Source organism: Bubalus bubalis, chromosome 8, assembly GCF_019923935.1.
Source record: "Bubalus bubalis isolate 160015118507 breed Murrah chromosome 8, NDDB_SH_1, whole genome shotgun sequence".
Lineage (NCBI taxonomy): Eukaryota > Metazoa > Chordata > Mammalia > Artiodactyla > Bovidae > Bubalus > Bubalus bubalis.
Window position 1 is genome coordinate 53,084,361 of NC_059164.1, and position 14,556 is coordinate 53,098,916.

The 14,556-nt window shown below is 36.6% G+C and overlaps 1 protein-coding gene across 4 annotated transcripts in view; it reads right to left on the minus strand.

Annotated features, from left to right (window-relative positions):
• Positions 1-7,159: 7,159 nt before the first annotated feature.
• Positions 7,160-14,556, minus strand: part of MDFIC (MyoD family inhibitor domain containing) — a 138,230-nt gene continuing 130,833 nt past the window's right edge. For all 4 annotated transcript variants that reach the window (XM_044946647.2, XM_006071016.4, XM_006071015.4 and 1 more), the window contains one exon: positions 7,160-9,888. In XM_044946647.2, coding sequence (XP_044802582.1) covers positions 9,641-9,888 — 248 coding nt within the window. In that variant the 3' untranslated portion in view covers positions 7,160-9,640. The remainder of the gene's footprint in view (positions 9,889-14,556) is intronic.

Consider the following 14,556-nt stretch of genomic DNA (forward strand, 5'->3'; position numbering starts at 1 on the left):
AGCGCCTCAGATCAGGTCCTTACCATCTTTTGTGTAGATGAACCCACAGTTTTTTAAGTTCCTAATACATGTTCATCCTCAGTCCTTTCTAATTCATCTGCTGCCCCAATAAAAGTATATCAAAATATAAATTTGATCTTGCTGTTTCCTTGATTTAAGTCCTCAGAAGGCTTTACTTTGCCTCCAGGTCAAAGTTCAGAAGTTCAGAAGCACTCAAAGTGCTGCCTTTTTGAACTCAGTTCTGCTTTTTCCCAACATCACCAATTCTGTCCTTTCCAACATTACTGCAATTTCAGAATGCACCAATAACTACTTACTTTCTCCAAATCCCAGTTCAAATATTACCTCTTCTAAGAAAACTTCCTGGTTCTCCTGGGGAGTGTTAGTCAGCCCTTCTCCCCTCTCCTAGCAATTATACCATCTCTATTATGTCTTTAATTCTGTCAAATTAATGTACATTCTCTCTCTAAGCTGTGAATTTGTCAATGGACATCTTGATATCCCTACTCCCAGCACATGGTCTGGAACAAACAGATTATCCTTGGCTGACTGGGTGAATATTGAGGCATCAATTAAAATGTCAGTTTACCAACTTTCAGTGGAGGGGTTGAACTAGAAGACTAAGTGATACTGGACCTACTATAGCTTAGAACTATGACTCTGAAGACATAGATGTCACATCCAGTTGTTTTATTACCATTGGTTACATTCACATGGAGTCTCCAAATAGCACATTTGTGGAGGGATTCATTTTCAGGCTAAGCTTTCTATTGCGGGTCTGCTTATGTTAATATTGTTGTTATTTTAGGTTGTAGGGAAACAGGAAAGCCTCATTATCTCTAGCAACTAAAGCTCAATAAACTTTGGACCACTCCTGGTAATGATACCTCTTTCTTTCCCTCTCCCACCCTCAGCCAGTTTTAGTGTCAAATATTAGCATGGAAATGTGTGATCATTGAGGAGAAGGCAATGGCAACCCACTCCAGTACTCTTGCCTGGAAAGTCCCATGGACGGAGGAGCCTGATAGGCTGCAGTCCATGGGGTTGCACAGAGTCAGACACGACTGAAGCGACTTAGCAGCAGCAGCAGTGTGATCATTGAACTTGAAATTGTTAAGTACATTTCTGGAGTATCTAGTACAGTTCTTGTGGTATTAGATTTGGTTAACTGTGTTTAAGAGACAAACATCTAAGAGACCACCAGAATTTACATTATTTTGATAAATCTTAGAAACATATGATAACAGTATTGGATTCAGACAATGTGTGCATTTGTACACACACACTCACTCTTTCTCACTCATTAGAGTACTGGCAGGAAACAGCTCACTCAAAGGGCTTAGTTGAAGAGCATTTAATAAAAGGGACTGTTTACAGAGGAACAGTCAGTCAAAAGGTAACAAACATGGGATTTTGAAGTGCCAGGAACTAGCAAAAATGGGAAACATCCCTTCCCCATGCTGAAGGGGACAAGATCAGGGAGCTGCAGCTACGGAGGGGTCACTGCACACAGTCACCTTACAGGGAGGAATGGAGTTGTGAAAAATCATGGCCTGGCAGGAAGGGGGCCTGGGAGCAAGGTGAGAATTAACACCTTGACCTCTCTCTCCTCCCACCTTCTGATTTCCCATTAGTGCTTGGCATCAGCCAATGCCAACTGGGAATCAGAAATCAAGGGATCCTGGCACAGTGCAGGCAGAGACATAGAGCAGAGCTTTAGGGTCATATGGAGAATGACCAGCAAACAGTCTTTTGAAGAACATCTAACTCTTGACTCCTCATCCATCCAACTAGAGGAAAAAAGTCATTGATAATGAAGTCGCTCAGTCGTGTCCGACTCTTTGCGACCCCCTGGACTGTAGCCCACCAGGGTCCTTTGTCCATGGGATTCTCCAGGCAAGAATACTTTAAACAGGAACAAGAGAGTGAAATACTGTGAGTTGATTGACTTTGGGGTCAATGTGTGTAATAAGAAATAAGCAGCACAGTTAGGTAGCTATGATTTCCAGTCTCCCTCAGAGCCCAGGCCAGGATACCTACTAAAGGCAGCAAAGATGGGAGATAAGAAACAAGGCAGGTGAAATTCAGATCCCAACTTCCTCACTCCAGTTTTAATCCAAGCAGCTGTGACTGAATCTCTTTATTAAGTTATATATAGGATTTCTTTAAGAATATATTGTTCTAATGGAAAGACCTGGGAATAAAAATCAGTTTTCCTACATCCTACCAGTTACTGTGTGGCTCTAGGAAGTGAACTTAAGCAGTCTGTCCCCATTTTCTCATCTGTAAAATGGAAGTAAAAACGTATATCGTAGGTGAATGGTAGAGCAGCAGAGATCAAATGAGAAAATGTATGTGGTTTCCTTTTGAAAAGTTAAAAAGCTCTACAAATGTCAGGCCTGATCACTTTTGGATACTATCTTGTAAAGCTGGTCCCTGAGTATAAGCTTGTCAATATCACATCCTGCCTTTGAGGCTATCTTTCCTCTACACATGGAGCACTTTGCTCCACTCCAACTGAAACATCACATATAAAGAAAAGATAAGCAGTAAGAAAACCCAAATGTGTTGGCAATACGGCTGCATGTTAAAAAGAAAGAAGTAGATTCACGTTGAACTCCGTTTTCGTGGTGCATAACTCCCCTTTCCATAGGTCCTATTAACTTCAAAGGGAGCTCCATGCATGTAAATGATTATATTTATTGGATGCGCCAACTCCTTCTTATCCTCCGGGCGCAATTAGAAATATCAGAAAAATGAATGTCAGAGACTGGATCCATGTTTGATATTCTATGGGAAATTTCCCATAGTTACAGATGTTAAAATTCCTGCCCAATTGTCCAGTTACAAATTTGTAGTATTTCTTTTTTTATCACCCCTGGAATTATTTCTCTTATTTTAGAATATTCTTTTCTTCATTTAAAGAAAAATATTCTCTTTAGGTCCAGACAAGCTAGTGATAATATCCGTGCTTATTGTACAACTTGGTATAGTAATACAAATTTAGACTGCAGGACCCCTCTCTTGCAAGTAACTGTTAGGGCTCCCCTGAGATTATACCAATACTTTTAGCAATCCCGTTCCCGCTTCAAGTTCACTCTGGTATCTGCTGGTTGAGACAGTGCCTAGGAACTAAATTCCTGGGTGCCCACTTTAATATTACATCCACTAAACCATACTGTAATGTCAGTGTTTGTTGTAAGTTCCAGCCATTATCAATATTCTTGTTATCTAGCTGTAAACTCAGGGTTTTTTCCAGTTGAAATCACCACAATCAGTGAAAACAGATGGCAGGTGTGTGGAGAACTGTACTTTTTGTACGGATTCATTGTTCTTTTTAAATTCAGTTGTCTCGTGGCTCTTGGTGGAACTCTCTCTAGAACAAGTTCTGACAACTATTTCACATCTTCACCCCGTCTTATCAGTGAATGTAGTGCCTTGCAAGTGTTACAAGCATGGCTCCTCAGTGATGCTATGTATGTTATACACCCATGAAGGCAGGTCAAGGTTTTAACTATACTTTTTTTTTTTAAGTGACAAAAAAGCAGAAACACGGAAGAAGCCCCTCAGAGTAAACATTTAGAACTATGATGAAAGAGAAAACATACGTACTATTCAGTGATGAAAACCCTCATTGGAAATGTACCCACATGTAGACTGAGAGATACAAAGATGTTTCAAAATAATATTTTGTTAAGCAACATGATTTATAAAAATCATTCTAGCCAGTCTTATAGACAAAACTACATGCACAAAGTAATTTGGATCCACTTTGAATTAACTGTGGGAAATTAGTAGGCAAAGATAGTCCAATTTCAGTAAATATTTATAGAGCAAAACAATCCAAAATATATATAACAATCAAATTTCTAGTGAAAATGTGTGTAAGTAGGTTTATTTTGAAAGGAAAAGTCCTACTCCCAGTGTCATAACCAATTAAATTCTCCAGGTAATGACCCCATTTGCATAGTGAGCGGAGCCCACAAGTGGGAATTTTAATGGGCACACCACCTGAGTACAGTAATTGAGAGTGACACAACTTGAACTAGTTTTGTGCTTACCCCACTGAAAATTCTACTCATATTATTTTTAATGTCAAGCTACAAGTCAAATTTCAAGATGATGGATTTGTTCTTTTTTAAGCACTGAGTTTGAATAAAAGAAATGCTTTAATTCTGTTATGCATTGCATATCTTTGCTTTAACTAATCTGCAGTTCTGATTCTCACCATTGCTCCATTTTCCTCAGTGATTGGAATTTAATTTTATTCATTAATTTGTGAATAATTAGATAAAAAAAATGACATCCTCAGCAGCCAAATTGCTTTAGGATTGCCATTTAATGTACTTTTTACCAGAATATGTATTATCATTAAGCTGGCATAATAGTTTACTAAAAATGTAATTGTATAAATATGCCCAATTATTCTTTCTGATGATCTAACAAAGTCTAATATGTATTCATGGGCATTTCCCTCCTCCTTCACCTCAACACCAATAAAACGTAGTTCCTGCAGAGCTGATCACAGATGCCTTGTCATCTGAAGGTGTTACTTTTAAAAGATATTCTCCTTCTCTCTCAGGCACTATTCATGTCCTTGAAAGAATTGTGCATTCTGATTGAGGGATCATATGAGGTCCACATTAAATTATATAATAAAGGTGATCTTGAGACTCTGAGAGTCAGACACACATGATGAACTGTGCTATCCAGGTTTTGAGATGACATTTTAAAACTTCTTTTGTTTCACTCGAAGATTGCTTGAGATCCTAACTATTTGTAGGTGTTTGACACCACTCCGTCACATCTGTAATTGGCATAGCATCCAGCAGACAGGCTCTGTACATCTTTACACTGCAACCTACCAAGTTAAGAATGTATTGGTTCAATATAAAACAGCAGGCTGTTTTTAGACATAGTTACTAGTGCACAAGCTTTAATATGGCCTGGCTTCATCCTATAATGAGATCTTTTGGTTCCCTGCTCAACGGGCTTTTATTCCTTTGCAAAAGGCTATGAACTATGTCAAGTGGATCAGCTGCTTTTGTACACCCTCTTTCTTGGCTTTGGAATGTAATTCCTTTGCTTCTACCCCTTTATGCATCAGACAGAACTTAAGAACCTTTTCAGTTTTTCAAGCTAAACTGAGAATTTGTGTGAATTTGCTTTTCACTGTTTTCCTAATAATTACATTCTCCACTGAACCTCAAAGACCTGCCTGAAAGTGAACACTTAATTGCAGAGCTATACTTCAACAGATATATCTATACCCTCTGTTAGTAATATGTTGAGGCATGTTTAGCTAAATTGATTTCTTCACAGTCACCTCACAAATAAGCTCAAGATCTCTTTTAGCAAGGGTTAAGGTGAGGAGGGATCAAGGGCATAAAGAATGGACAAACAGAAATACAACTAGTGGCCGCAGTTCTGTAGGAAGGCAAGGAACTACTCGTTTTGACATTTGGCAGCTTGTTGTCGTGGTGGTGTAGTTGTTCAGTTGTGTCCGACTCTTTAGGCAGGTGGAGAATGTCAATCGGTTGTCCCAGTGTGATGAGAGTGAGATGGTGCACATTTCTCCTTGCTTAGATAGAAATTCTTCTTTCTAGTTGAGGCTTTGATGTAGCTTTGCTTAGAATCCTGTTCACCTCCAGGTTTGCCTGTTGAACTTAATTAAAATTTGGTCATTTGGATGATACTGATTCACAGGCCTTTAGAGAGGACAGCCAGTGTTCATTGGGAATTTTGCAATGTGAAAATACAAGGCAGATTTAGTCACCAGTGATGATTTTTGTGAAAACCACCCCTCCACGTTAGGTCTGCATCAACCCCTTCCATTTTAACCATAACCTCTAAAAGTAATCTGAAATGAACAAGTAAATATTAGTAGCCTCAATAACAGTTTTCTCATGGGAAGTGGCAAACTTCTCCCAAAGGTTGAAACATCCTGAGGGCTTTTTGACTCCCTTGAGGGGCTTAAAGAAAACAGTCACTATAAATTTATTGATTACACAGGACATAGAGATGAAGGGTTAAAAAGAATGCCTTGTAGTACCCAAGCCTCAATTTTAAAATATAAATAGTAAGTGTAAAATAAACTCTATCCCTATATTAACTGTCATTTAAAACAAAAAAGGTATGCTTTTCTATATTAGTATTAAAATAAGAGAAAAATGGATATTATAGTGTCTGATGAAATTTTATCTTGGCTGTCAGATTAGATGTAATAAACCTATAGTCCTACAAATCACAGGTAATTGGAAAGGGTATAAAGGTCTTGAATAGTATGAAAAATAATCTTATTAATAAATAAACTTATTCATTAGGTGGTTGGGTAAATCTAGGCATTGAAACTGGAATTCAAGAAGGCAAGCCCCAGAGACTCTGGACTCGAATCTTATTTATGTTAGGCAGTGACTTTGACGTTTATAACATTAGAATCTAGGGCACTGATAAGAGTTTGTATAGATGAAGAATGAAAAGTTATTACATAAGGTTGCCTTGGTTACTCCGTGAACTGTTCAGAGAAACACTGGCTATTTCAGGTGAGGGAAATGGATATAGTCAATACACTATAAGAACACAAAAATAAAATTATTATACTCCTAAGTAAAATGTCTTCTCCTAAGTAAAGTGATTCAAGGGGTTAAATACTAATAATAAAACACTTCCTACTACTTAAAAATTGTGCCACTAAAAACCCTAGTTGAAAGTACTTCTGATGATTTACTTTTCGGTGAAATTCATTGAAATTAATACCCAATTCCATAGATCTTTTGTGTTTAATTTCAGCATCTAAATATATATATGTGTGTGTGTGTGTGTGTGTGTGTGTATAAACTACCACAGTTTTTTAATAAGTTGGGAGATAATTCCAAAGCAAATAAGTAAAAGCAACTTATTAAAAAACAAATGTAAAAAATGTGAATTTTGCTCTACTGTGAAGTTTTAACAGAAAACCATGTTTTACCATGTTTTGAAATCATTTGTCAACTATGATTTACAGTATAAACTGATCTGAATCTTTCATAGTTCATTTATGGGCATGAGTCATGTGATTTACATAGGAGACTAAGAAATCTTTCAGAGAAGGATGTAACAAGAAAAGAAAAGCCTAGGCTTTTAAATTATAGTTGAATTCATTTAAATATTGATCCATCAATTAGATTAGAGAAATCATTTTTTTTATTTCAAAATAGTATATTCAGGATAATACAGGTCCAGTTTAAAAATATTTAAGATTACGTTTCAACATTTAAAGAGAGACCAAATCTGTAACTGTAAACTAGAGCACTTATGATGGCCATATAATTCAACAAAATATTTTACATACAGAAATTCTAAAATACATATTGAAAATATTTTCACATTTGCTACTTTTGTTTTTTTCATTTATTTTAAAAAATCATACAAGGTACTTTGTGGTATGACTGCAGAATAGACAACAGAGGAAAAGTACTGTGAATATAAATATGAGATTAAAATTCTATCAATTAATGCTCTCTGTTACAGAGAAACATTATTATAAAAGTGCTAATATCATCATTGTAAATAGCAGGATACACAAATATTAGACAAACAGTTTGGCAGAAAATTTTTGCAGTATAACAGATATACTATTTTAATGATTCCAGGTCATTAGAAGGTTTTATATATCAATATAAAGTTGATACTCTTACATCCTAATATATATATACATGTTAACTTTGGATATATGTAAATATTCAGATTCTGGTTACTAAGAAATAGTAGAAAGATGTTCTCATATTTCATTTGTTACATCAAAAATGCTCTTTAGGCCAGGAAGAGACAGACAGCTGTTGACTAGAATTCTATTTAAGCCTGACAATTTAAGTGTGTGTGTGTGTGTTTGTATGTATGTATGTGTGTGTGTATGTGTGTTTAAAGAGCACTAAAAGGGGATTCAAGAGTTTGCTAATTTTTTTTTTTAAGTCTTTTAAGTAATGATATAAGTGGAAACTAGGTTTCATCTCAAAGGAAAAATTGTTGGTGACATACCCATGCTTTAGGTTTTAAAATCTTAAAAGCCTAGATTTGCTAAAAGGCTTCCTAAAAATATGCATTTGTTTTTACTATCAATTTGATATTCAATTGGAATAATAAAAAATAACTATTCATCCAAAGATATACTTTCAAAATTTCTAGAAGGTATTACCAAACCAAACTACAAGTTGGGGATATCAAGCTTAGCAGAAGAGCATGTAGTAGGAAAATGCCCTCTCCTTTTCATCTGTACCACACAAAGTCTCTATGTCTTGGTAACTTACTAAGTCTTAACAAGTAACTTAATAAGTCTTATTTCTTTACACTTAAGGATCTTTATAACCCATCATTTGGGTTTAATGTAAAATTGCAATACTGAAATTTGGTCATAGTAATGGATGTCAAGATTCCCACTGCACTGGAAGGAATAATTTGTATTTAAGGTTAACTGTGCTTATAAATATTGGGGGGTTTGCTTCTTAACCAGATAACCCTTCCCCCTGCAAAATACTTAAAGCTCTCAAAAGAAAAGTGTTTGTATAAATCAAAATCAAAGTGCTGAGATTTTAATATAAAATTTTTCCTAATTTAAGTTCAACTTTTCAAAAGTACTCCACATTGTTTATAAGATATAGCTATTTTAATAAAGCATTGTTTTTATCAAAACTTTATCATAACCTCTAAATTATGTAAAAAAAAGCTTATTTTTAGTTAACTTAAATTTTATAGTTTTTTTAAAGAAAGATGTATTGCCACAACTAAAGAAAATACATACATGAGGCATTTTTCTTGTAACTGCTCAAGGGCACAGTCAGCTCAGGTTGGTCACCTAAAACTTGGTCCTAAAGCTAATTCATTCAAGCAGCAGATGAATCACTCATCCCAAGAGGCCTCCTTCAAATGCCACATTCTCCTCGAAGCCTTCTGAATATTCCCATAGACATCAGCTTTTCCTTTCTGTGTATCCCTACAGCCTTTTGAGTTTCTCTCTCTCATAATCATGACTTCCATATGCCTGTGGGCTGGCTTATTCTTTACAAGTCTCTTTGCCTAAACTTTCCTCTGCTTCTCTGGATGGCAGCTGAATGCCATCCATCTCGGCGCTGCAGCAGCTCACACAGCAGGCACTCAGTGTCTGTTGAACAAGCAGAGCATAGACGCAAACTCTAGGTGCCCACTGCTTGTGTGGGTGTGTTTCTCAAAGTTTACTCTAAGGAATGCTTGCTTTTAACCACTGTAACAACATTAAAAATAAATTGTCTGATTTAAATAACCACCAGAAAAGAATACATTTGGAGCAAGGGGCTCCTAAGACAGGTTAAAAGAACCATAGAGAAATAAGTATAAAAAGGAGGAGACATTTTGTATTTTTTTTTCTTTTTTTTTCTGTTTTTGGCCAAAATGTCCCTCAGTCACTGCAACCTATTAACAAGTTTAAAAGTAGTTAAAATTTCACATATTAAACCATGTGGATTTGGTTAGAGGGACAAAAAAAGGCTTTCAGAGATTACCTAAAATAATGAGTTAACAGTGCAAGTACTGGGTTGTTTGATGAGAATTTTACCACGTGCTTTTCTTTTACCTCAAAAGAAAAAACTTAAAATACTCTCCAGTTTTAACGCAAACAGAAGATAAATATTTATGAAGGAAAACAAATTCCACAGCACTCCATACAGATTTCCAGGCAGTCTGATGATTCACAACAGGCATCCATGATGCCACAATCCATGTCACAAGGGCAGTGACAGTCATCTCCCATTTCATCTCCACAGCAACAGCAGCAGGCTTCTGAGGTGCAGATGCCACACGAAGCTTGTCCCAGGACAATATTGCAGAGGGTCAGGAATTCACAGAACAGGCAGGCCAGGATACAGTGGACACAGCAGTCTTCATTTTCAGGTGGGAGGAGACCACACAGTCAGAGAAAGAAGGAACACAAAAGATATAAATCATCAGTAAACGGAATAATAATTGATCAAAGTAAGTAATCCAGAACCTAATGACCTGCAGTCCTAGAAGTCTTCTGTGGGTTGGAAGGATGAAAAGAAACAGGTTAAATTTTAGATGAACAATCTTTAGAAGCAGATATTGCATTTGGTGGGGAGGGAAAGACTGTATATACATGTGTGTGTGTGCCTGTGGGTTAGAGTATTACTCAGTGTGCACTGGTCTGTGGTTCTAGGTTCTACCCCTCTATGCCTCTCATCCCTCTTCCCTATATCCTACTGCTCTCTGCTAAATGACAGTAAAGTCCTTCAGAAAACAAGTTACTGCAATGTCCCCACCTGTTCTAAAACTGCAAGGAAAAAAAATTTTAAATGATACATTCAGTATGTTATTGAATAATTAATTCAACAGCTAAATTGGAATCCATTAAACTGGGATCAGCATATTTTATTTCCCAATAAAACTGGCTCAATTTTATGGTTCCTGATTTTTTTGGTTTCACAAGAATTAAAAACAGACCCTGGCCCCAACCATTGTTTCTGGGATAGTTCTGCCTATCTCTAACAAAGGATACATACCTTAGCAAAGGTGAATAATGACACAGTAACACTGCTTTCCCACTTCCTGTGCATGAAGTACTTTACTGAGACATCTCTAATGATGCCTTTTTGAACAACAAATGTCATGAACTGATATAAAGAAGTGAGAATTTAACAGATTACAATCTAATAAATTTAGTACACCATATTCTTTTTTTTTTTTTTTTAATTTTATTTTATTTTTAAACTTAACATAACTGTATTAGATTTGCCAAATATCAAAATGAATCCGCCACAGGTATACATGTGTTCCCCATCCTGAACCCTCCTCCCTCCTCCCTCCCCATTCCATCCCTCTGGGTCGTCCCAGTGCACCAGCCCCAAGCATCCAGTATCGTGCATCGAACCTGGACTGGCAACTCATTTCATAAATTTAGTACACCATATTCTAAGCTTCTTTCCTCAGAATTTTGGGTCAAGTAAAAGGAGCAACTGAAGAAAATGTCTATTTCTGGAAGACTTTAACACATGCAATAAAATAATTTAAGACCAATGTTATAAGACATTTGTCTTATTTCAGAAATATTTATGAATTTTTAGCAGGACTATTTATAGGTGTGTGTTTGTGTTCCTTTCCTTCTTTAAAAATTTCATATGATGCATGCTTTAATGAGGGGATTCTGCTTCCAAGAACAACAGACAGTACAGAACAATCCCCTATCTATATCCCACTGTGACATGACTTGTGTGTTTCTGTATTTGGCTTTAAGATTGAGTGCCTTTGATGGAGTTTCATCAAATTGTGTATTCATTCCATCATAACCACCCCCCTCCACCTCCGAATATTCCCGTTTCTCTGTAGTCTCTAACTTAGTAGCATCTATACATTTGTAAAAGGGGGAAATGTGGGAAATACATACTTATCCCAGATGGCAAAAAGGAGGAGGGTCAGGAAAAACTCAAAAAGGAAACTCCAGAGTTGTTTGTAGAATTAAAGGCTAGGAGTTCCCTGGTAACCTAGTGGTTAGGATTCTTGGCTTTCACTGCCATGGTCCAGGTTCAATCCCTGGTCAGGGAGCTGAGATCGTGCAAGCTGCCTGGTTCAGCCAGAAAAAAAAAAAAAAAAAAAAAGGCTAAAAAAACACATTGGTGTATCCTCCCATCCTTCTCAGGGCCAAGCCCACTCTCATATAAAATGGTCTATGGAGCAACCGGAAAATGATCACAGAATTCTAAAACTGTGAGTTTCTGTCTTCCTCTAATGTTTTTAGTAGTACCGTAGTCCTCCACATTCCAAGACCCCCAGTGGATGCCTGAAATCATGGATAGTACTGAACTCTATACATACTCTTTTTCCCCCATGCATACACACTTATGATGAAGTCTAATTTATAAACTGGACAAAGAGATTAGCAGTAACTACTAGTAAAATAGAATAGTTATAACAATTTTCTATAATAAAAGTTATGTGAATGTAGTCTCTCTTGAAATATTTTATAGAAATTTAATGCCTTTTCCATCTTAACTATACACTTATTATACACTGTGGCCATACCTTTTACAGTTTGAGGTGAAATAACAAAATTATGAACTTCTTTTCCCTTCTTCACAATTTCACGGATAGAAGATTCATTCTTACTGTAGACTTTAGCAACCTCAGTGTATAGTTTGTGTGTGTGTGTGTGTGTGTGTGTGTGTGTGTGTGTCTTTCCTTATTAAATTGAGAACTTTCACCTATTTACTCAAAGTACTTTACAGTCTCTTTGTGGCATATATGAGTTGCCAGGATCAGTACTCTTGCACTTTGGAGCTGTCATTATGTAAAATCAAAGTTACTTGAACACAAGCATGGTGATATTAAGACAGTTGGTCTGAAGCCAAGAGGGCTGCTGCATACGAACAGGTGGAACACACTGCACAAAGGGATGATTCATGTTTTGGGTGGGATGGAGAGGGTGGCATGAGATTTCATCATGCTACTTGGAGCAGTGTGCAATTTAAAACTTATGAATTGTTATTTCTAGAGTCTTCTATTGAATACTTTGGTACTGTGAGTAAATGAAACCACAGAAAACAAAACCACACATAAGGGGGGACTACGGTATCCAATCACAATAAGAAAACAGCAAAATCAACTCCATGGATCCAAGTCCATAGTCTTGGGAAGTCCTGGGTTTCTAGAGAGCCTCTACTTTCCCTGTTTCTACATTCCTTCTATAAACTTTTAGCCTGATATCTTATATGTCTCGGTTCAGTAGAGTTTATCTAGGATTTATATTATCATCATGATTTGTAAAATATCTGAAACATTATAGAGCTGACTTTATTATTATTCCTATTAAGAAATTAGTTGGCAAAACTAATACAATTTTGTAAAGTTTAAAAATAAAATAAAATTGTAGTTGAAAAAAAATAAAATACAAAGAAATTTACACACACACAAAAAAAGAAAACTAAAAAAAAAAAAGAAATTAGTGTTTAACTGGCAAGGAAGCCAGTTCTATTCAATATGCCTTCAAACACATACCCGTATTAACTGATTCTAAGAACACGTCCAACCTTAACTTTGTATTCTGCTATGGAATGGCCTGTATTTCAAAACTAAGAGGGGAATCCATAAGAACTTACTTGATACTGAAGAACCTTATACACAGTTATTGAACATTAGATTATTTATGGATTAATATCATACATCAAAGTATATGTAGTGAACTTATCTTGAAGGGGAAAGAATGGCCTTAGAATGGCCTTCCCACCAGCCTTAGAAATAGAGGGTTACAATACCTTTGAAGCTCTCTTTGGTCCCTTCCTAAGTACATCTTCCTCTTCCCTTGCTTTTTGTTGTACTTTGTACAACAATGAATGTGTAAATATCCCTACATAACCTATCAGGAAGGAAATGATACCACATAAATTCCTGTAACACTTTTCTCAATATTATGTATTTCAGATTTACCTTTCTTAATTCTTGTAGCTAAAGTTCACTTGTTTTACATTATATTTATCCATCATATTTAGGAGTATTCTGGTCATTTCCAGTGTTTGCTATTCCAAACATTAATGTTTGAAACAGGTTTGTGCAAGTCTCCTAGAGCCAACTTGCTAAATAACTGACAGTAGAATTGCTGCTGGGTTCTAGGATGTACATGTATTTAATCAAGTTAGGTAATACTGCATTTGTTTCTAAAGTGACTGCTCCAAAATGTATTCCCACAACCAAGTATGAGAATGCTCACTGCTCCACATCCTCACCAATCTTTGAAAATGTCATATTTTTGAAACTTTGAAACTTTCATATATACCAATTTGTTGCATGTGAAATGGCATCTCATGGTGGTTTTCTTTGCATTTGTTTACTAATAAATTTGAACATCTTTTCATGCTTTTGGCCATTCATGTTTCCTCTTCTTTGAAACAGGTGTTCATGTATTCCCCTCACTTTTCTATTGAATTGCCTGTTTTTATTATCGACTTGTAGAAGTTCTTCATGTAGTGAAGATATCCATCCATCAGTCCTTTGTCAAATATGATTGTCCTCTCTTAGTACTGACTTTTTGAAGTTAAGAGATAAGATGCACAGGAGCTAATGTTTAGACTGAGAGTTTGAAGTGATGAAGAGAAATTCAATCAAATCTTTTCTTTAGCTGGAAGTACCAGATGGAGATATCAGATAGACTAAGGTGTTGGAGAAGACTCTTGAGAGTCCCATGGACTGCAAGGAGATCCAACCAGTCCATTCTAAAGGAGATCAGTCCTGGGTGTTCTTTGGAAGGAATGATGCTAAAGCTGAAACTCCAGTACTTTGGCCACTTCATGCTAAGAGTTGAGTCGTTGGAAAAGACTCTGATGCTGGGAGGGACTGGGGGCACGAGGAAATGGGGACGACAGAGGATGAGATGGCTGGATGGCATCACCGACTCGATGGACGTGGGTTTGGGTGAACTCCGGGAGTTGGTGATGGACAAGGAGGCCTGGTGTGCTGCAATTCATGAGGTCCCAAAGAGTCAGACATGACTGAGCAACTGAACTGAACTGAACTGAACTGAAGGAAGTAAAATGGAAGACTGAC